Raw genomic sequence first — 22,304 nt, 5'->3', positions numbered from 1 at the left:
CAAACCTCTATGTGAGAAATCTGGAGGTGAGACTACAGTAAACTGCATTTTATTCTCATGTGCAAAACTTGAACGGTGAAGAAAAAAAATATTTTCCAATATTCTACAATGAACACATCCCTTTCCACTCCACTTTGCATCTATGGGGCAATTCACTTGTTAAAATTTCATTCATTTGTAGCTTCCTAAAAGAAGCAAGGATAATATCTTAAACTTTTCATTTATTACCCGCTAAACAAACTCATTAAACGAAACTCTAAATTCTGACGCAGTGCTTCGCTTAATTTGGTGATGCACCTCAGCCACTTTCAGCACGCGGCAGCGAGCTTCGTTCGGCTTGAGCCAGTAGGCAGGCCTATGCACTTTCCTTTTCTTTCTTCCTGTCAGCAGCAGCAGCCCTGAGATCGTTGCCCAGCCAAGGATGGTCGCTGAGGTTACCTGTCTTCTTTAGAGCTGTCCTGTTAGCCACTTCTAAAAATTTTGTTCATTTGTCGTCACTAGGTAGAACAAATTAACTTCTTAGAGTATCTGTTGAAATTTCAAGCTGGCGTCGTCACTTTGGCGGACACAGTTTTGTGATGCGCGTCTCTCCTTTCTATCTTTCCTCTCACATCTCTTTCATCTTTCCTGTGTCTGCACGTGGCAGTGATTGTGGCTAAGCTGGAGCAAATGGGCAGGCCCATAGGTTTACAACAGCTATGCTTTCATCAACTTTCAGCCTAACTGAGTCAATTAAATCTGACTCTGACATATGAAGTCACGTGAGAGGTACCACGTTCTCTGGACACATTTTGCGGACACGGTCTGCGTACTCTCTCTGCGGACAACTTTGGCTTTTCGTTCGCATAAGCCATATAATGATTTCGCATTAATAATTCATGGTTGAGTCACTGCACTATGCTTATCTTTCAGCTGGTAAAGAACGACTGAAGGACCAATGTGGCGAGGTTCGGTATTACGCGAGAATGCGGCCGCATATAGTGAAAATTTTTAAAGTACATTTAGAGCCTGATTTGCTTGGCGCATGATAGCCTTATGTGCCACTAAGCCCAACACATAATGCACAACATTTGCAGTGACCACGAACTCCGGTAACTCCGCACAGCTGCCTTCACTGAGTGTCCGCACGGTGCTCTCGAAGCAAGCAAGAAAGAAGAAAATCGAAATGTTGCAAGTGCATTCATCTTGTTGGGTCAGACATGACTTTGACCCCATATGTGGTGCTGCAGTGCTATACTTGGGGTGTAAACAGATGGTACAGTGTTTTCGTTGAATAGTTCTTGTTGTCAGCATGCATTGAAGGTGTTAGCAGGTTATGAGACCGGGCATTTGCAGTTCCAGGAGTGGTGCCACCTGGATTTCCCAACCTTGGCCTGCCACCGCCTCCATTTGGGCCACCACTGGGCCTGCCACCCTTCGTGACCCCTGTGCCGTCGCCTGCGGCACTGCCTCCCCTGCAGGTGGCCACACCGGCCACAGCCACCCCTGCAGCAGTCCCCACAGGGGAGTCTGAGCTTCGTGAGCGTGCTGCGCAGTGGACAGAACACAAGACTACTGATGGGAAGAGCTATTACCACAACATGCGTACCCAGCAGTCAACCTGGGACCGTCCTGAAGCTCTTGTTGAGCTGGACAGTGCGTACCACATTCTCAGTTTGGTTACAGAGTGCCCTGGGGATGAATGTAAAAAGTGTGCAAATGGAGTCATGGACCGATTTTTGGCCTGGTGGGTCAGTACATAATCTTTTAAAAATGAGTTTACTGAAATAAAATAGGCTTCACAAAATTGCAAATTTTTCCCTTAGCCATGTTCCACCTGCAAGCGATAATATTAGCTTTCATTTGAGCCAGTCTGCTTTTGTTCTACAATACTGCACTGCAGAGTTAATGCTACAATTCTTCAGCATCAGCATCTAGAAAAGAGTATGTGAGGAAACAGACGAAAGAGGGCACAAGACGGAGTAATTGGTTTCTCACTTGTGCAGCCACTTCTTTGAGGTGAGAGTGCCAGGTGCAGCTTGTAGACTGTGCTGAGAGGTAGATGCTCATTAATTCAGACTGGAAGAAGCCAGAAATTTTTGTTTGAATTATCAGGAGTGCACCTTAATGTACTCCAAGACTAAATGTCATTTGCATTGTAGGTGCACTGTTTGTGACTGTTTTGGACTGTTTTGTGACCATGTGTTGCTAGAGCTGCAGCCACTTTTTGGTAACTAGTTGGTCAGCATAGTCCTGGGCTGCTTTGTTAGTTGAGTGAGTCTCCTTCCGATGGTCTGGCCACCTGTGCTTGCATGGAACCTTTGTGACCCAGCGACTGCATAGCTTGAGGAGCTGAGGGCATGTGTCTTAGCAGGTAATGGCAGCAGGCCTGCAGACAGCACGCTCACAGTGTGCTGGTGTGCTTTGCAGAGGCTCTTGCAACTGGGGCGCCTGATGGCAGTGGCTCTGGGAGTGCTGATGCAACCAAGGCTGTGGTCAACCCTGCGAGCGGGGAATCCCGAAGCACAGCTGATCCTGCTATTGCAGACGCAGCACAGGCAGATAAGCCTGCAGTCACAAAGGTGAGAGTGAATGCCATTCTGCTTCTCCATTTTCTACTTGAAACACAAGCAGGCCACCAAAAAAGTGTGTTCAAACCTCATTACAGTAAATGCTGCTGCAGCCAAATTCCTGCTGTTCGGAAGTATTTTCGATTCTGCGTCCCGCGGTCATGTGACGACCCACGTTTTATAACGAATTGGTTGGGTCCCGACAAATCCTTCATAGAGATAATCTTTTAAAAACATCAATTATACGAGGCAGTTTTATGCCGGCCTTGCTTTGTATGACAGCTGGCTGGTACCTTTTGGGGGAAAAAAAAAAAGACAAGGCTGTAAGCAGATGCAGGATGGCACATAGACACACTGCATCCAGATGATCACGGATGTGCAGTAATCTTGCCCCCACCATCGCAAGAAAAAGTGTGCGGAAGTGCTGCTGATGGCTGCTTTTTTTTTTTTTTTGTTGAAAACAAGCCTCCTGGCAGCAAGAATGTTGTACTACAGTAAAAGCTCATTAATTCGAACTCGAAGGGGACCAGAAAACTGTTCGAATTATCGAATGGGCGCTAGAATGAGCAGTTATAGCGCCCCGCCGCGCGGGCAGAACCCGAAGCAGTCACATCTAGACTGGTTATCGCGAGCTAGGCGCTACTACACGTTTGTGGCGGGCATATTCCAAGAATTAAATTCATCCGGTCCTAGTGGCGAATGAAATAAATTGATCGGCGAGTTATGGGCCAGAAACAACTACAGTGGAACCCCGTTCATACGTTTTTCACTTGACAGCGAAAAAAAAAACGTAACAGCCAGGAAAACGCAACAGTGAGGAAAGGTGCTAAAATTAATGAAAACAGTGCAGCTTTGCCTTGAAACAATTTATTTCGACATCAAGTGAGCTTAGGTCTTAAAAAAATCGAGAATGGTCGATTGCCGTTTTTTCCGCTCGCTGGAAAACACCACGCGTTTCTCGATGGCCTGGAAAGCCGCATTGCTCTCAGCGTCGCTTTGAGGTGCGACGTACCTGCGGAGGAGGTCCAGAGCCGCGACGGCTTCTCCAAAGCTCGGGTCCGCCAACTCCCCGGAATCATGCGGCTCGTGCTACTCCTCGTCAAGACCAAGATCCTTGGCGATGTCGACTCTTTTCCGCGCTGGCTGCCTGTCGACTGCGTTGAGAACATCCAGCTTTTCCTCGAGGGAAAGCGCCTTGCGCTTGCGCGACGCCATCAAAGGACGACAAATCGCTCGTGGTGTTAGCGAGGCCCGACGAGGCGTAGGCTGCGTAGGTGTTGATGGGAGGACACGGACGACTCGGATGGGTTGAACCGCACAAACAAGAAAGACTGGATTAGCGAGGCCTGACGAGGCGTAGGCAGCGTAGCTGTTGACGGAAGGACACGGACGACTCGGATGGGTTGAACCGCACAAACAAGACTGGATTGCTGCGGGCCCGCGGGTTTTACTCACTTCGGCTGACGAGGCAGTGGCCATCTAGTGGCAATCTCTCCAACTCGCTTGCGGCTTTTTATGGCCTCCGAGATTACCCACGCGCGTGCAAGGGGGTGATCTCGGAGGCCATGGTCTTGTAGCCAATTCCGTTGCCAAGCCTGGCCAAGAATCGTCAAAATGGCGGTTGGCGCGCGTTGCCCGGCCGGGTTCGGGGTGCCAGGTTGCGACGTATCATGCGGGAACGTTTTCACGGCTACAACGTAACAGCGGGGTACCCAATACATTGGATCCTATGGGAGCTATGCCGGGACCGGACGAAAACGACGTAACAGCCGGGAAAACGCAGCAGGGAGGAACGTAACAGCGGGGTTCTACTGTAATCCACTTGTAACAATATATGGCTTATAGCGAACAAGTTCGTTAGATTTATCAATTCTCCCATTGCTCCTGTCTAAAAATAAACCACATATAATGATAAAATTATTAGCAAAATAACGGATTCAACGATAGGGTTCTGGCTACGCGGAACATGTGCAAATTCCACAAACGTACCGGCGGGGTGAGATCTGCGAAAGGCATTGCGTGCGTACGGCCTTCTGGACCAAGTGCTATAATGTCGCAATTGCTGGAAGATGGAGGGAAGAGCTTGCTTGGCTGCCGTTGTGCAACGCTTTCTCACACGTGCGTAGTTTCGACCATTTCCGCCCGTTTGTGAGCTCATGAACTGGGCATGCAGCGCAGACCTTGGCAGAGCACCAGGATGCTTTGGGCTGGTTACATCACGGGGTGTTTATAACTTGACAGAGCGCCGACATGCTGTGCGTTCTTGACAGGAGTGACGGTTGCAGTGGTTACATGCATGGGGCAATGCCTACATGCATGGGGGAATACGTGGGTGTGTTCTTTTTGCGTTTTTGTTGTGGTCCATATATAACGATAATCAATTATAATGATTGGATTTTCCTGTTTTCTCAGTATCATTGTAATTCGATTGCTGATGATGATGGTAGTGAATTTTTATGGTGCAAGGGCATCTGTGGCCAAAGAGCGCCATGGTACAAGGTATTTTCGTTTTGCTCAAGGTGGAGTCAAAGACCCATTTTCCAAGCATTTCACACTGAATAAGCCGAACACCAGGCCAGGGGAAGCTTGTAACACCCATTTTATCACCAGTGGGTACCCGGCGGCACTGAGGATTGAACCCCGCACCTGCCGCATGTGAGGCGGATGCTCAACCATTAGGTCTCTGCTGCGGTTATAATTGGATTGCACTGTAGATGTTTTATTTCTGAGGTATGAAACTGACACCGCATGCACGAATGCGCCGCATCAGGTTACTGACGCTGCCCCTTCACCTGTGTGGCTACCCCGCTTCCTGTGAACAGCTGCTGCTGTTTGCACGTGCAGCGTTTTCAGTATCCGAGATGTGCCTCTCTTCTTGGTCTGAAAGGAAGTTGCCAAATTTTTGGCTGCGACTGGTGTGGCTCACAAGGTCGTGGCGCTGAAAACTGCCAACCCTGGGAGGAGAGAAACTGAATGTTTGGAAGGGGCCAAAAGGAGAAATGGAACATCAAGAGCCAGCATCACCCGTGACCTCATTATTTCACAGTTTTCACTAAAAACTATCCTCGTCAAGAAACAAAGTCTTCTTTATCAAGAAGAAAGTGTTTTTTTATTTTGGTTGCCGTTATACATTCTTCTTTCGAGTCTTCTCTCAAAGTTGCGTCTAAAGAAAATTTGGATGTAAGGAAAGATTGCCGACTTTTATAATTAGTTTAGATAGATGTTTGATTGTATTACGAATAAGGAAAAAACTGTGTACAGTAAAACCTCGTTAATTCGAACTCGAGGGGGACCGGAAAATTGTTCGAATTAAGCGGAGTTTGAATTAACGAGCGGGCGCTAAAAAAAGCGGCCATCACGCCCGGCAGCACGGGCCGAAGCTAAAACAGGCATATCTGAGATCGTTATCTCTTACTACGCGCTACTACACATTTGCGGCGGGCGATTGCGCGAATTAAAATCATAGAGCCCGAATGTCGAAGGAAATAAAGTTAATTTGTTTATGCGGTTGGAGCTAACATCAAAATGCATTTGCGTAAGCAGCAAGCTTAATGATTAAATATGACACTATGCTTCAAAAACATGTTTATTAACAGCAGATTGGCAAAGCATATCAAAGAGAAAAATAATCGGTGATGCGCATTTGTTTTTGTTTTCTTTGCCGTGACTCGACAAGCATCGTCTGCAACTTTCCCAACAGCTCCAACGCAGCGTCCGAATTATCATCGGCGGACAAGTAGCGCGCAGCCAGATTGAGTGCTGACGCTGTTTCACATGCACTCGGGGGTGGCAATGGATCTTCGCCTCCGTCGGACTCGTCATCGCTGTCAGCTGTGCTCGCCGCGCCCGAGTTGTGCGGCATCTGGTCACCGCAGGCCGCTTCAATAATCTCGGCATCGCTTAACGGCCCCCGATGTCTCCACGCCGCTGTCAACGTCTACGAAGCTCTGGAAGTCAACACCCTCCGATAAAGCAGCGTAGGCAGGGTGCAGCGCGACGGAGTCATCACACTGAGCATCCAGCTCTGCCGTGCTGCAGGCTTCTGGGCCTTCAATGAAGCCGCACATTCGATAAGTTTGCGACTGTGTCCGCCTTGACAGCATTCCACGATGTTGCCAGCATGTGGCAGGCTCTGAGGAGATTGACGTCGTACGATTTGCCGCTGTCCATACACACAAGAATCCGTTCTAGGAGGTGGCGCCTGTACAGTGTTTTGAGGTTTTTAATAACCCCAAGGTCCATAGGCTGCAGCACAGCCGTAGTGTTTTTCGGCAGAAGTGCCAGACGGATCGCCTTCAGTCCGCTGATGTCGCAATGGGCTGAACAGTTGTCGACGAACAACAGAACATTCCTGTTCTGTGCCGCGAACTTCCTGTCGAGTGTGCGCAGCCAATCCGTGAAAATTGCTCGCGTCATCCACGACTTTCTGTTGAAAGTATAATCAACAGGGAGAGTTTTTAGCCCTTTAAAGCAGCGAGGCTTCGCTGCTTTGCCTATAACTAGCAAGCGGCACCGTTCCGTGCCAGTCGCGTTTGCGCACACCAACACCGTCACTCTTTCCTTGCTTCTCTTCCCGCCTGAACACGGGTCGCCTTTGTAACTAACAGTCTTGTTCAGCAGCAACTTAAAATAAAGCGCGGTTTCATCTGCATTGAACACATCGCTGAGCGAGTAATCGGCAAGGTAGTCCTTTAGTTGACCTGAGATCCAATTTTGACACGTTTCTTCATCGACTGCAACTGCCTCTCCACAAACGCTTTTAAACGTAAGTCCGTGACGGGCCTTGAAACGCGACAACCAGCCTTCCGACGCGCTGAAGTCACTTATGCCCATCTGGCTGGCGAAGTCCACTGCCTTTGCGGCAATTATTGGTCCACTTAGCGGAATGTTCCTGCTGCGAACGTCCTTAATCCATGTCATTACAGCATCCTCCATCTCTGGATGAGCCGATGTTCTTAGTCGTTTCCGCGAGGGCTCCATATCCTTTTGATACGCATTGAAGATCGAGTCCTTGTTCTTGAGGTATGTGGACAGCGTGCATTTCTTGACTGCAAACTTCTCTGCGATCGCTGTCTTTGTTAGGAGACCACGTTCGACCTCCTGTAATATCTCCACCTTCGTCTTCAAATCCTTTGCGGAGTACTTTCCTCGGTTTGCCATGATTGGCACAGTCGATGAGACGTCACCAGCGAGACACCAAACAAACGAGGAAAAGCACGCAACACAAACTTCGCTAGACACTGCGGCAACAAAGACTAGGCGCAAGAGGGGCCGGGTGCTGCGTGCAGGATGAAGGAAAGAATAGAGTCTTCGCTTCCCGAGCTGCACAAAAAAAGGGTACCGGAAGTCGCGCGTTCTCGCAAGGGCTACTGGGAGAGTTTAGCCGACGGCGCAGCCAATAGAACGCTGGGCGCAGCGGCGTCGTCTGCTGCATGGGCAGGCACGCTGGGACGGCGCCGAAGTAGAGGGAAGCGGGGGAACGGGGCGGGGAGGCCCGCTTGATTGAAACGTTTATTTCCATCAGAAAAAAAGCGCGGCTTCAAAAAAATGTGACGTAACCGCCTCTCCCGAGTACTTACTTCCTCCATGGTCGCGTGCGTCTCCAATGGTCACGGCCGCCTCGGCGCAGCGGAAACCTGCAACGGCTTGCGCCGGAGCCACCGTGGCCGGAGCATAGGCGGCGCCCGCGGTAGGGTGGCTACCCGCGTGACCGCGCGTCAGCCAAAAATAGACAAGCTAATGCTTCGACGCTCCGGCAGCGAAAACCTGCTACGGCATGCACCGGAGGGTTGGTTCGGGCAACGAAATTCACGTCTCACCTCGTGCGTGCTGACATACGTGCTGGCTTATTTTTTTTCTCATCATTCTGTTTTTTTTAAAATTTTCAGCGAATTGTATTTGCTACGAGGTGACTTCTATATGCGAGGAGCAATGCCAGCCATCGGCGCCTAGTTCGAATTAACCGACGTGGATACCGGCATATTCGAATTATCGGGAGTTTTGACCCATTGAAATACACAGGGCTTTGCCGGGACCCGGCCGTCAGTTCGAATTAACCGGAAGTTCGAATTAAGCGATTTCGAATTAACGAGGTTTTACTGTACTATATTCTGCTGCATATGAAGAAGCAGCAACTTTTGGCTCCATAGCTTTGGCAGCATTGCCAAGAAAAGTTGCCGCGGAGTGCAGTGTGTGGGACGAAACTTGTACATGAAAAAGGCCAACTCACACAAAACAAGAAATGGTAATTCATTTTCTAAACATCTGTGGGTGTTGAATCTAAGTACATGCTTGCACCTCACGGTCTTCTCTTCCTCTGTTTGCATTAGAGCATCGAGGGAGGACAGGCAGCTGCTCCTGTGAAACGACCGCCTGCAAAACCTCAAGACAAGACAAAGCCGGTGTCAAGCACACCTGTTCCGGGCACGCCGTGGTGTGTCGTGTGGACTGGCGATAACCGTGTTTTTTTTTTCAACCCAAGTACACGTACTTCCGTTTGGGAGCGGCCAGCTGAATTGAAGAAGCGGACTGATGTCGACAAAATGGTCCAAACTCCTCCTGTTCAACCTGAAGTGAAGGGCCAAGGTAAACATCCCTCATCGGCTCCTGTATTCTTTTTCAGGCCAGTTGTGGGTGTTTTTGGTGCTGAGATTCACACGTGTTTCACAAAATCATATGGAACGGATACTATGGACAAATTGAAAATGGCCTATATCAGTAGATAACAGCATTCTATTGACAAAGGCTCTACTTTCACCGAGATTGGAGCTTTTATGCAGGGTGTATAATGGCCTGGAAAAACTGAGCTCGCTTGCACGAAGCAAATAAGACAGTTTGGTTCCCAGTCAAGTCCTATTTGCAGCCTTGGTTTTTTGGAAACGAAATGCACAGTAACTGACTCACTTTGTCTGTGGCCACCTCAACCGCTCCGTGGGGAAAAAAAAAGATGCTGACTAAAAAAAACTGTGGTTTGCCGGATGTCCAGTGTTCTTTTTTTTTGTTTTTCCCATGGCACATTTGGAGTGCCCACTGACAAAGTGAGACAGTTGCAATTTCTGCGCTTTTCCTTTCTGCAAATAAACAAGCAGCCATTACATCGCGTTTTTGTATGCCTCATGTGACCTCAGCACTGCCTCAACTCATTTGTTACATCATGGCCTCGCCAGTCGTCTATGGAATGAAACAACTTGGGGGAAAAATTTACATTTTTCATGCATAGGCATATTGTAGGTGGGGAACCTTGTTAATTGACTTCTTGTGCATCATTTGAATACGAAGCCAAAATTTGGTCAAGTCCTTGCTTCATGCTGTCATGCTGACATGCTGCTGATCTTGAATAGTTTGTCAGTGTAATGTGTAAACGTGCATTGTTGTACTGGAAACTTACAGGGACTGAACACTGAATTTTAAGGACCTAATTTTTTTTGGCACAATGGAATGCTGGCTGTCTAAGGTGCTGGATTCTGCAGCGGTTTTGTTGAAAACTCTGTACAAAAATTTTTATTAAGAAATTTTAATTCGGTGCATGCGCTCATTTTAATCCCGATGCTGGAAACAATGATCACACAGAGCGATGGCGATTGCACGTTGTCAAAATTGCTGTACCAGAAACTAATATAAATCTCTCACGCCAAAGAGTAATAAGATATTTTAGCATAAAGCAGCGTCCATTTTAGTTTCCGCATTTAAAGCTGTTGCAGGACAGTGACGGTACACCTCATCAATGAAAGTTTTAGTTGACCGTGGTTGCCACTCCATCCAAGAAATTCAAAGCACTGTGGTGCCATCTAGTTACAAAAGCTAAAAGCACATGGTCGACGATGCGAAGGTAGTGTTGCTTTTCGTCGAAGGGTGCAGTGGCGAGAGTGTAAACTATAATAAAATGTTGACGACAGCTCCTGAAAGAAAAAAAAAACATTATGCACTTAAACAAATAAATGATATTTTACCAATATGTGGTCTCGTAGTGGCCTACTATGATAATGGCGGATTTCAATTCAAAATGGCTTTTTATGCGATTTTCAATGCCAAATTAAAATATAAATCCCGTTTCTTTGATATTGCACTGGTCAAATCTTGCAAGTGAGGCACAATCTTTTCATTTCTGCCATAATCTCGTGACGTGTTTTGGTCAGTGGCCGGTCCCTTTGAGAAACGTGAGATGGAAGAGAAATGTGACGCAACCTCTCACTTTTTGCGCAGATGCCTCTGCTAAGGATGGAGAGCCACCATCGAAGAAGACGAAGTGAGTAGTGCTTCCATGTCGAAAGCACCAAGTTACCTGATTTACTCCGCCTGGAAGCAACAGGCAGGCTATATTGCACCTATTTACTATGCTTTTTAAGTTTGAGTCTTGTCTGCAGCTACTGCAGGATTAGTGGTGCACAAGCACTCAAACGTCAATAAATAATGTGAAAGTAATCGAGTGTCTGTATGGTGTAGGCATGTTGAGCAGTCTGCAGATATAGAAAGTTGAGATCTCCAGTTTCCTGGTTGGTCTTAAGGGGAGAGGCACTGGAAAAAAGATTACTTGAAAGAGTGGTCATGTGTCAGAGTGAAACTTGACTGGACTGCCTCACAAGTTTCACAGGGAACTTTCACGGGGGTTGGGGGGGGGGGGGGCGAGCGCGCCCAGCGCGGACCTTGGCAGTGTCCCAAGCTGCTGCCACCGCCAATAACATAATTTGTTTTTTTTTTTATATATATATATATTGAGGAGAGCTGCTGCAGAGGGGTGGGGGGGTGTCCTGTTTTTAACCTCCCAGTAAGAAACGCGCGCCTAACCTTCAGGGCCGGTGTTCAGCACATTCGCGTTATCTAGCACAAAGCTGCCGGATCTCGTCAAACTGAACGATGCTAAACACTAGGGGCACGAACGCGTCTGACCGCGTGGGTTTGTTGATGACCGATGGACTGACGGAGATATATGAAATCTGGACCGTTCCAAAAAAATCTGTTGGAAACTTTTTTTTTTCCCGCGTAGCGAACCCTCCCCCCAAACTGATGTCAACTTTTCTGGGAAAAAAGTGGGTCCATTACGCGAGTAAATGTGGTAAATAGTCGTTAATTCGAGCCCTGTCATTTCGGAAATACCGATAAGTACTGTCAGCGCAATGCCCATGACAGGCTATGACTTCGGACAGGTGCTACAACAAATTACGTGCGAAAAACTTTTTCCCTTTGCGAGTGTCGTCCATCCTTCCATCCATCAGTCGCCAACGGAACCACGCGGTCAGTCGCGACGCGGGCTTTTAGCATCGTTCGTTCCCTGCAAAAGGCGCTTGCTGCTATGGCGCGTTCCAATGATTGGGTGGCAGTAGACGGCGTCCGCCCCAATTGCCCATGGCATGATAAGGTGAACATAGTGAAAACGAGGCTTGCACAATCGAACAAGCGCTGGAACTCTGCCAAGTTCGCTCCTCCCCTATGATAGAGCTAACGTGCTGTGCAGCATCTTGGCGCACTGCCAAGAAATGTGTTATGGACCGTGACGGTGTAAAATGGAGGGAAGCATTAAAGGGGCTCTGAAACGCCTTCCGAGGAGCGCACATTAACTCACTTAATCACTGCACTGTGTTGCCATGAAAACCAGAGCCAAATAATACTCTTCTACACGCAGCAGACGACCCACAATCACGCGTCAAAGTTGGCGAGCCCTTCCCGGCAAGTTTTTCATGCTCGCACCCTCCTCCGTCCCCCGCATGCGCAGACAAGGTTAGAGGTGGCCATTGGTTAGATTCTTTCAGACGTCAGGCAGCTACCGTGGCCGCAGCCAATAAGCCGCTTAGCTCCAGTGGGCTGGGAAGCTCCGCTCCCAGAGGGGGGCCGGCGAAGGAGCGCCTACCTTCCAGCGTGCAAAAAGTAACGAGAGGAGAGGAAAAGGCGCGAAGACGCTGAAATTCAAATTTCAACTACAGATAACTCAGCTTCTACAAAGCGCATTTAAAAAATTCTTGCTGGACGCTATTCGTGAAGCGGCGTGCTTCAATATCCTTCACAGCCCCTTTAAGGACTGACTGACGCTTTTTTTTTCTTTCAAATTCTTAGGCAAAAATCGGGGGTGGGTGGGTTCATTTTGGGAGTGGGTTCGTTAGGCGAGTAAATATGGGTATATACAGTAATGCAAATGGTTATTGTCAGTTGTTTCTAGGCCATTCGATAATTCGAACATTGGATAATTCACTTTTTTCCTGGTCCCGTGAAGTTCGATTTAACGAGCTTTTACTGTATGTGCAAAAAGAAACACACTCGTACTTGTGGCGGAAAACACCAGCGGAGTGGGCCTGATTTCGTTTCGTTCATTGGAGATTGTAGGGCTCTGTTCAGCAAGAAAGGAGTGTAAAGAGAGGGGAAGGCCCAAAGGGGGGTGGGGGGGTCATCGTTGGCAAGGTCACAGTGGTGGCAGCTGCGGAATGTGTCACTATGTCTGTCAGCGGTGTGCTCTGGGCACTTACAAAATGACGGTGAGTACAGCAAAACAAAAACTCAAGACACGAAATGACGGTGATGACAGCAAAACAAAAACTCAAGACAGGTGCGTTGTCCCCATCACCCAAGAGATGGTTGTGCGATAGACGCGCTGAGGTACGCGCTGATGCGGCTGGCAAGATAGCAACTAAGCATGATGCCCGTAACTCCGTTGCTGCTGGCGAAGAAAGGGCAGGAAGATCACCTTAATCGCAAATAATGGTTTTTCCCGTGAGATAAAGCACGTGTTTGGCAGATTCTTAGCATGCTGCTAGGGGACGAATTTTGATGTAGCAAAATTCTAGTATTACGAAGTAAACTGCCGGTTTTACAGACTTCGTTAAGTCGAGGTTCAACTGACATCGTACAGCTGTTTTAACAGTGCAGTGCTTTGCACGTGTTTCTGTGCTTGTGATCATGAAGTTGTCCATGTATTTCACTTACATCGCTGTCATTTTTTCTAGCTGTTGCTTGAAATCACAAAACAGGACAGCAACTTGCTTGTTACATCATGCTGTGTCAGACAGAGCACTATCTGGCATGAAGCTTCACCTGCGAAGAGCTTAGTGTATTACAAAAGGTCTGTTGGCCACTCATTGCTTGAATTTATATTTTTCCGGATATAATTAGGGGGGATGCGGGTCTTTGGGACCAAAAAATCGCGAAAAAAATTGACTTTTAAATTTTGTCATAGTTGGATATGTCTCATCATTTTCCATCTTAATTTCAAGTTTCATGACTGAATACTGCGCAGTTTATGAGAAATCGACACGCAAAGATGCAATTTTGGCAAGAGAGCTTGCGAAAATCGGTTAGAAAATGCCCATTTTGCGTCGCGTCAAAAGTAGGCGGCGCACCGAGGCAACTTTGGTCTCATTTGGAAGAGCGACACCTTAGCTTTCTTTCCCGCCAATACGAAAGGTCTACTGCGATTGGTAGCCGAGAAAGAGACAGAAAACAAAATATAAAATGCGGCAATGCTATTGGCTGTTGGACGCCACGTGGCGAAATTCAAGCGCTTCATTGTCCGGCGCCATTTTTTTGAACGCTCCGCACTTGTCCTGCGACGCCATTTTGAAAACGACCACCGTGGCGCGAAACCGTATCGGAAGTTCGCAGGAAAAAACGTAAAAAAGGCTGCAGAAAGCATGCGAAAGACAAAAGTTCGTCGGCAGTGATGTCAACCAGCAGCAGCGGAGTGCCTGAGCGTGGAGCGGCGGATGACGTGACCTTGGCAGCCGTACCGGTGTTCGTTCCGAGCGCGGTGCACATCACGGCTGCAGCGCATGACGGAGAGCCGGAGGATTGTTTTACTTCACAAACAGTGATCGGAAGTGGGAATAACGAGGCACAGGAGTGCAATTCGGTGGTCGTGATAAGCGCTTCTTTACCAGCTTCGGCGTTCACCTTCGACACGGATCAAATCATGGGCTCGGGCGAGATTGGCAGCAGCGGGTCAGAGTACACACATTTCTGCCCAGCGCTGATCACGAGGAATTGCGAAGCACTCCGATGATAACATCGCCAGTTTGGCAGCAATTTCTGTAACCTAGCGCAAGATGTGGACGCTAGCGAACAAGCATGTAGACGCCAACCTACCATTGCCTGCGGACCTACCGACGTGGTCATAGATTTGGTGGCGATCGACAGACTGCTTCACAATACAGTGTGCACCCTTGACCTCATTTTTGCAGCTTGCTAAGCGGCGGCAGCGGCAAAATTGAGATTGAGAATATTCACTATGGGCCTTCTAAGCTGTTTGTTTCGGAAAATTAAGCACTGTGATGTGCTTACACAGCTGCAAAATGTTTCATTTCGTTTTTTTTTTGTTTTTCTCAGTTTCATTTTCTGCACCACCCTACACACTGCTGATAAGCTTTTGTCGGCTTTGGTTTGCGCGATTTTCACCATTCTTGTTTTATTTGAAAGTTGAATGAGTGGAGCTTGCAATAAAACCATTAACAGCACTCTATTAAAATGTGAAAATGTTAAACAGCATAAAGAAAAATCACCTTTTTCCTCGCCCACTTTTATGTGAACTTCAAAACATTGTAACTCTGATTGCAGAAGGGCTAGAACAATGAATGTACATTTATTGAAAGTATTAATAATAGTAGACTCCACTGGGGTAAAATTTATTTGAATCTGAGTATCCAATTTTTTCAAAAAGTTGTCAGAATAATTTGACCAAAATTCTTTAAATAATAAGAAACAACTTAATATACACAAAAATGGACACCAAAAATAGCAAGAACCAAAATACAGGTATCGCCGCCACAGGCCAATCTCGCAAGCACAAGCGTGATCACATCACTGGACAAGAGACGCCACCTTGGAGGAGTTTTCCTTCCTACTTGGACACCACGAATCTCTGAGGCTGGCAAAGGGAGCTTGCGCGGTTCAGTATTGCAGTAAGTTTTGTTTTAAAACCGATAGTGCACTTTTATCACACAAGGAAGACGGACAAAAGACAACATGAATGTTGGAAGCAAAGAAAACCGATGCTTGGCGGCGCCATAGGCAGCCAGGAGAGTTTAGATTTGATATGGCGCTTTGCATCTATGAGCTTTGTGTACCCCGTGGTTTTGTTTTTGACGCGCCTCGATTTACAAGCGCCAAACAGCAGAGGAACTGCAAGTGCCGCTTCAAATGCTAGTTACCCTTTGAAGGAGCCTGTTAAGGCTGGTCAGGTGATCGCCACGGTGGATAAAAAACTATGATGCCACAGTGGTCGGTGGTCGTACAAGGCAGTTAGCAGTATAAAGAGCACTTGTGTCTTCGTACGCTTGCCCGGCGAAACGTTCCCGGCTGTGCTGGTCAACTTCGAACTACTTAACGGAAATCGTTTGTTAGGGACGGGAGACAAGATACAAAGCAGTTAAGGAAAAAAAAAATTGCTGATGGCCTAGCTCTGTAAGGCCAGGATATGCAAAAGCGCGGAGACTTCTTCATCGGAAGAGTGCATTCACTAGATGTGCCTTTATTCATGGTCGTTGCTTGAGACGTCGTGGCGGAGTCGTAGCGTCTCCGCCTCAAACGCCAAAAGGTCCTGGCTCGAATCCGAGCCTCGGTACAGGTTCTTTTTTTTTTATTCAGTGAGTGTATGGGGGGTTTTAGTGGCTCCCAGGCTCCCATAGATGCCGCCACCGAATACGTTGGTTAGCGGTTAAGCGCAAGCTCTGTTAACACTTTCCTGCCCGCGGGAAAAGTGGTGCTGTTTGGGTGGTGTCATTAATATATTTTTTTCTTTAACAAAACTTGCTTGATACAGGAGTGTATAGTATCAAATTGTAGAGGAGGAAATTCTCTTTGCAATGGTATAAGTTTCAATCAACAGGCTATTAAGTACGTGATGAAAAAAAAATTATCAGGAAAAAATTTGTATTCACAAAGAGAAAATGCACAAAAACATCAGTTTCTTCACACAAACAAAACAAAAAAATTTCAGGATATACGTTTTTTACAACAGGGACTGATGCAACACTGCTGCAAATGTCAGCTTTCCGTGTACAGCATATTCGCTGAGGTAGGCAAGGACACAGTAGTGTACCGACTATCGTGCCACCGCACGAAACAGTTCCTTGTTGCCGTGAAACAGAGGTTTTCCGCACGTCTCACAGAAAACATTTGTCTTTCGTTCGACCTTTATTTCTTCATAGCACAATTTGCAGTTTCGGTATTTTTCCATTTTTGGTGTTTGTGCTGCAGCCCTTGAGGTTTGTCATCTCTTCCGGAGTGACCTCTCGCCAAGATCCATATTTTTCGCAATAGCACGGTTTCTTCAGAATATGCCTCCACGCATACTTGTTCGTGTTCCTGCATATCTCACTGATGATTTCCGCGGTGAAAAATGGGAGGAAGAAATCGATGGCTGTGAAGAAGCACCGTGCGGCACTCCGGCGCGCAACGCCAAAGTCGACACCTGGCTGTCTTCTAGCCGAAAACACGACTCTCTGCGCTGCCGGTGGCAAGCAATTCCCCCCGAAGGATGTTGACACCCTGCAGATAAGAGTTGTGACCTTCAGAACAATCTGATCTCTTCCAATGCACGCAGCACAAGCGGAACTTACAGGGCATGGCTGTTGACATTCCGGGTCGGTTTGACCTCTGGTTTGACGCAGTTTCACTGTCCGTGCTCAAGTCTGATGAACCAAAGTCGCTTTCTGAGTCATCACTGCTGCTGTTCTCGTGCAAAAACAAGCTCTCAGATGCATCAATTTATGGGAAACGCGTCGTTTCCGTGCAGCTGCGGCACGCGACGTGAACGCCATGAAGTAAACAACGAGCGCCAGTCACGTGACTCCGAAGGGGCTTTAAAAATATTCGCATGATGGAAAAAAAAAACACAAAGCAAAACTGAAAGAAAGGTTCCTTTTTTACTCATTGGATGACGCTAGCTGTCCAGGAGCGCTTCACAAGCGGGAAAATACGAATTTGAAACCATCGATAGCGGGCTATCGATGGGAAAGTGTTAAGGCGCAGGAAAGTGTTAAGGCGCGTTTATACTCCGGCGTAACATGCGCGTGCGCTGCATGGCGACGTCATGTCGGCCAAAGCGAGACGCTCTATACTCCAACTGCGCTTGACCGCCAGCGCGTTCGGCGGCTTCGGCGCACTCTGACCGCACTGGCGGGCACTTGGAGGATGTCTTTTATTTCGCGCTGAGTGCACTAGCCGCCGCCGGCCCTGACAGACCGATTCGGCTCCGCGGCGAGGTGCGCGTTGTAACGTCATTCAATGGCTTCGGCAGTTGGGCGGAGCTGTTCTTTTCGAGCCCTCGGCTAATTTAATTCATTCACAGTACACATCTGAAGGTGCATGCAAGTGGGCGAGAGAGCCCGATCCAGTGGACCCCGTACCCCCGGAAACGTGCGGAAGCCGTTGAAGCGTCGTGCATGGGTTTTACTTTCAAGCCGCCAACTTTAAATGCGAGCGCCTTTGAGCACCCATCCCTTTTTTGTGGCAAAAAAAAAAAAAAGTAATAACCTAGCCCTTGCAACTGTGAGAAACCTCCTCGACGCCGCCTGCTGCACTGTGCAACAGCCCTTTTCAAGGAATCACAATCCATTGGCCCCAAAGCCTTGGCCAGCCTCTGACGGGCGCGACGTGCTGACTGTCCTTTACCCTTGGGACTCCCCGCACTGGGGTTAAGATATTTAATTAGCAACGGCTGCTCATGGGGGAATGGGGAAAGGACCCGCCGGCGCCTAACCTAACTGGGTTGGGTTGGGTTAGGTTAGGTCAGGTTAGGCTGGCTTGGGTTGGGTGCTCCCTCAAAAGCATCGCAGGCTTGTTGAGCTGAGGTCGCTGAAATGCAGGCCGGAGTTTTTGCGAGAACTTCGTTGGCGGGTTCGGGAACAGGATCCATGGTAAGACGCTGTGTAAACGTAAACGAAGAGATGGTAGCGACCTCCAATAGATGCCTTCAACGTGCGGCGGCGGTAGCTTTCATTTCGGCTGCTGTTAGACCGCACTGCTAGCCGTCAGAAATCACGGAGTCTGCGTTTATGTCACGTCACTCTGTCCTGTGACGTCATAAGAGTGCATCGAGTTTGAATGCGAGGGCGGGAAAAGCTTTTTCAACTTCGAATCCAAATTTCTTTTAAATAAGTGCATCTTTCATTCCCGGACAAGCTGTAACAAAGCCATGAAATGCCGAACTATCAAATTTTGCTAACAAAAAAAAAAATGGTAAAGTTCTCACTTTCCCTTTAACATGAGTATCGAGTGTTACTTACTACGTTATCAATACTTGAACCTTGTTATAACGAACACTGATGTACCAAATTATCGGTTTTAATGAAGTATGGACTTTGTTTATTCATGCTTCATTTCAGTGACATTTATTTTTCTGCAACGAAACTGAAAATGCAAGATCCGCCGTGATATTGATTGTAACAAAGAAATATTTGGTTCGTGATGATTATGGATTTTTATGGCACAAGGGCATCTATGGCCATAGAGCGCCATGGCACAAGGTATTTTTCGATTACTCAAGGTGGAGTCAGAGACCCATTTTCCGAGCATTTCACCCTAAATAATCCAAGCAGCAGGCCAGGAGAAAGCTTGTACTCATTGTATCACTGGTGGGTACCCGGTGGCACTGGGGATCGCACCCCGCACCTCCCGGATGCGAGGCGGATGCTCAACCACTTGGCCACCGCTGCGGTGTATTTGGTATATTTGGTTCGTGTGAGCCTTGAAACTAGCAAGGTAGCGTAAAAAAAGCTAAATAAATTTTTAAAGACAATTCACAAACGCATTTTTTTTTAGTTTGAAAAAGTACCGCAAAAATTGTTCGTTTGACTAGTTGTGCCACCTATGAACAGAACACGCACTCTGAAAGCGTGCAACTATATGTGATGACAAAAGGTGGCACCACTTGTCCAGCGTTGAAGGAAAGCAGGTGCAACAACACGCCGAGTGCGCCATAACTAGTGTCTGCCATCGGCTGATATGGCAATGAAGCAGAAGGCTGTCTGTATCAAGAAAAAACTGCGGATACTGAGAGCTGTGAGCAGCGGCTGCAAAAAGATGGATGTAGCAGCGAAGTGTAACGTTCCCCCAAATACTTTGTGCACCATTTTGGGTGTAAGGAAGAAGATTGAGGCGACACATGCCGAGAATGCCATAGAAACCGATCAGAAGTGAGTGAAACCTTCCCATAACCTGGTTTTTATTGTAGGAATGTATCTTAATGAGGCTGTGCATTTTGTTTTTGAAGAGTGCCCAGTTAGTCTCAGGAGTGCCTTGTTCAACGTGGATTAGAAACCGACTAAGAAAGCTTCGAGTTCTTGGTTAATGCTAGTGTAATCGCCTTTATCGTAAAGTATGATTGTTTTGGTTACTCTCTTTGGTTCGGCAGGTGGCTGAAAAATGCGGCGTGGATTACTGATTGATCACACAGTTCTGGCAAATAAAGTGAAGATAGGGTTTGTGGGTGCGACGTTAGAATTAGATCAAGTATGCTAGATGATTGAACAGTTTGCCTTGTTGGAGAGGATATCAGCCGGGTTGAAGTGAAGGTTTGACACGTGTTGATGAAATTGCACTCAGGGGAATTTGATGACGTCTCAGATGGGTTAGACCAATCTACTGTGGGGAAGTTTAAGTCACCTAGTACAAAAATAGTAGCATGTGGAAGCTTCGTGGTTACCGTGGGAAGGGGGCTGTGAAACTGGGATGAAGGAAGCATCGCTATCGGCGGGGTCGGTAACAAGCACAGATTCTGTGGTCGCTACAACGTTGGTCGCTACAACGTTGTTGCATTGTAGTGACCACAAAATGGTAAGGTCTCAAATTAGCTTAGACTTGAAGAGGGAACGGAAGAAGCTAGTGAAGAGGAAGTCCATTAACAAGTTAGCGGTAAGAGGGAGAATACAGGAATTCAGGATATCGCTGCAAAACAGATATTTGGCTTTAACTGAGGAAGACGACCTTGATGGTCGACAGTGTGACAGGATACCGGAAAGGTATCTCAGGTGACGAAAGATCTGATTAAGAAATGTCAAAGCATGAAAGCGTCTAACCCTACCGATACAATAGAACTGACAGAGTATCAAAGTTCATAAATGAGCTCAAGATAGTCGACATAAGGAAGTTTAATATGGAGAGAATCAAGCATGCTCTATAGTATGGAGGAAGCCTAAAAGCGGTGAAGAGGAAACTAGGCGTAGGTAAAAACCAGATGTATGCGTTAAGAGACAAGGAGGGCAATGTCATTAGCAATAAGGATAAGTTAGTTAATGTAGCCGACGAGTTTACACAAATCCGAACAGTAGCCATTGTAATCATAGCGTTAATGAGACAGTAGCGCAGAGCAATGCGTCATCCTGCCACTAATGAAAGAGGAAGTAAAGAAAGTCTTAGGAGCAATGGAAAGGGGAAACAGCAGATCTGTTGAAGGATCACGCGAGCTTTTTTTTTGCGTTCCCAAGAGGTCGCCACTCATTCTTGAACTTGTGCGGGGAGCTCATGGTATTGCAGAACTTTCGTTGCTGTCGTTTTCATGTGATACGGTGACAGTGCCGTCACACAGAGGCTGCCGTCTGGGTCTGCAGAACTCGCTGCGCCAGCGTAAGCTGCCAGTTGAGCTCATGCAGCAGTATAGTTGAAGTTGGGCTACTTAGCGAACATACAGTGCAGAAAAAACTGTGTTCGTAAACAGAAGCAGGGCAAAGACACGCATGGATTAAATATGAATATTACAGTATATTAACACTGCACCTAATAAAAAATAAAACAGACGAGCAGGAGACAGCACCCAAAGTAACGAGCCATTATACAGGGTGTTTCACCTAAGACTTTACACAATTTTCAAAAATAGCCTTTTTGAGTTAGAAGGGCACTTTCTTCGGTATAACATTGTCAGCGGAGTAGTACCTCAGAATACAGCTAAGACGTGCAAACTAGCAGCCTGGTTAACTAATATTGAATGGTTAACATTTAACTATTACTTTTAGGCTCTTTAATTATTTAGAGGCGTGTAGCCCACTGTAAGTCACATCCATATCAGTTTTTACAATTTCCCTCACAGCGTTGTGGCCCAACAAATTTGGGCTATTTCGATGAGTTACATGCACTGGAGATGTTACTTTGCCTGCCAGCTACTCGAAAGCACATGCATTTTGGCACAATGTAGTTAAAATTTTTTGGGCCACAGCGCCGAGGGTAATCACGCTTTCGGAATTCTAGAAACTGATATGGATATTGCTTACCGCCGCGTTTCCTTTTGATGGAGGCGAAGTGCAAAAGGTGCCCGTGTGCTGTGCGATGTCAGTGCATGTTAAAGGCTGCGAAACACTGCTTGAACGGATGCCGGTTGCGCTTCAAATGGATTCTTTATGTCACACAGATGCCTACTCAAAAAAAAAAATTACGAGAATCGATGCATAGGAACGGGAGTTATTCAATGAAGAAATTTCAGAATACAAGCAAACAAAATGCTGCCCTCAACTCGATTTTCGCGCAGCTTCCTATTCCCATTTTACTCTCCCCATGACGACACTTAATGCGACCAATCAAAACAACCTATCTGAGCACGTGGTGAAACTTTGAACTCCATGGTTGCCTGTTCTCTGTAACTCGTTCATGTCAAAGCTGGCAGCACCGTTTGCATGGTTACAACAACCATGTGAACGCCCAGCTGACCCAGCGATGCTTCACCGTCACGTCGACGGCGCAGAAGGGAACACTGATCAGTGACGTACTTTCCCTTACTTATGGATCCGAACGCGAGCGCGAGATACTGCGACGGTGTGACGGCCTGCACAAGGTATCAGACACATT

The 22,304-nt window shown here is 47.3% G+C and overlaps 1 protein-coding gene across 1 annotated transcript in view; it reads left to right on the top strand.

The window, feature by feature from the left end:
• The window catches only part of LOC144110263 (transcription elongation regulator 1-like), a 151,089-nt gene that overhangs the window by 39,552 nt on the left and 89,233 nt on the right, over positions 1 to 22,304 (top strand). Inside the window, 4 exon segments of the mRNA XM_077643107.1 lie at positions 1,336 to 1,635; positions 2,410 to 2,561; positions 8,879 to 9,134; positions 10,752 to 10,794. Of these exon segments, the coding sequence (XP_077499233.1) occupies positions 1,336 to 1,635; positions 2,410 to 2,561; positions 8,879 to 9,134; positions 10,752 to 10,794 (751 nt within the window).

The sequence above is a fragment of the Amblyomma americanum genome, chromosome 1 (assembly GCF_052857255.1).
Source record: "Amblyomma americanum isolate KBUSLIRL-KWMA chromosome 1, ASM5285725v1, whole genome shotgun sequence".
Lineage (NCBI taxonomy): Eukaryota > Metazoa > Arthropoda > Arachnida > Ixodida > Ixodidae > Amblyomma > Amblyomma americanum.
The sequence above is the reverse complement of the archived record's forward strand: the minus strand, read 5'-3'. Positions and strand labels throughout refer to the sequence as shown.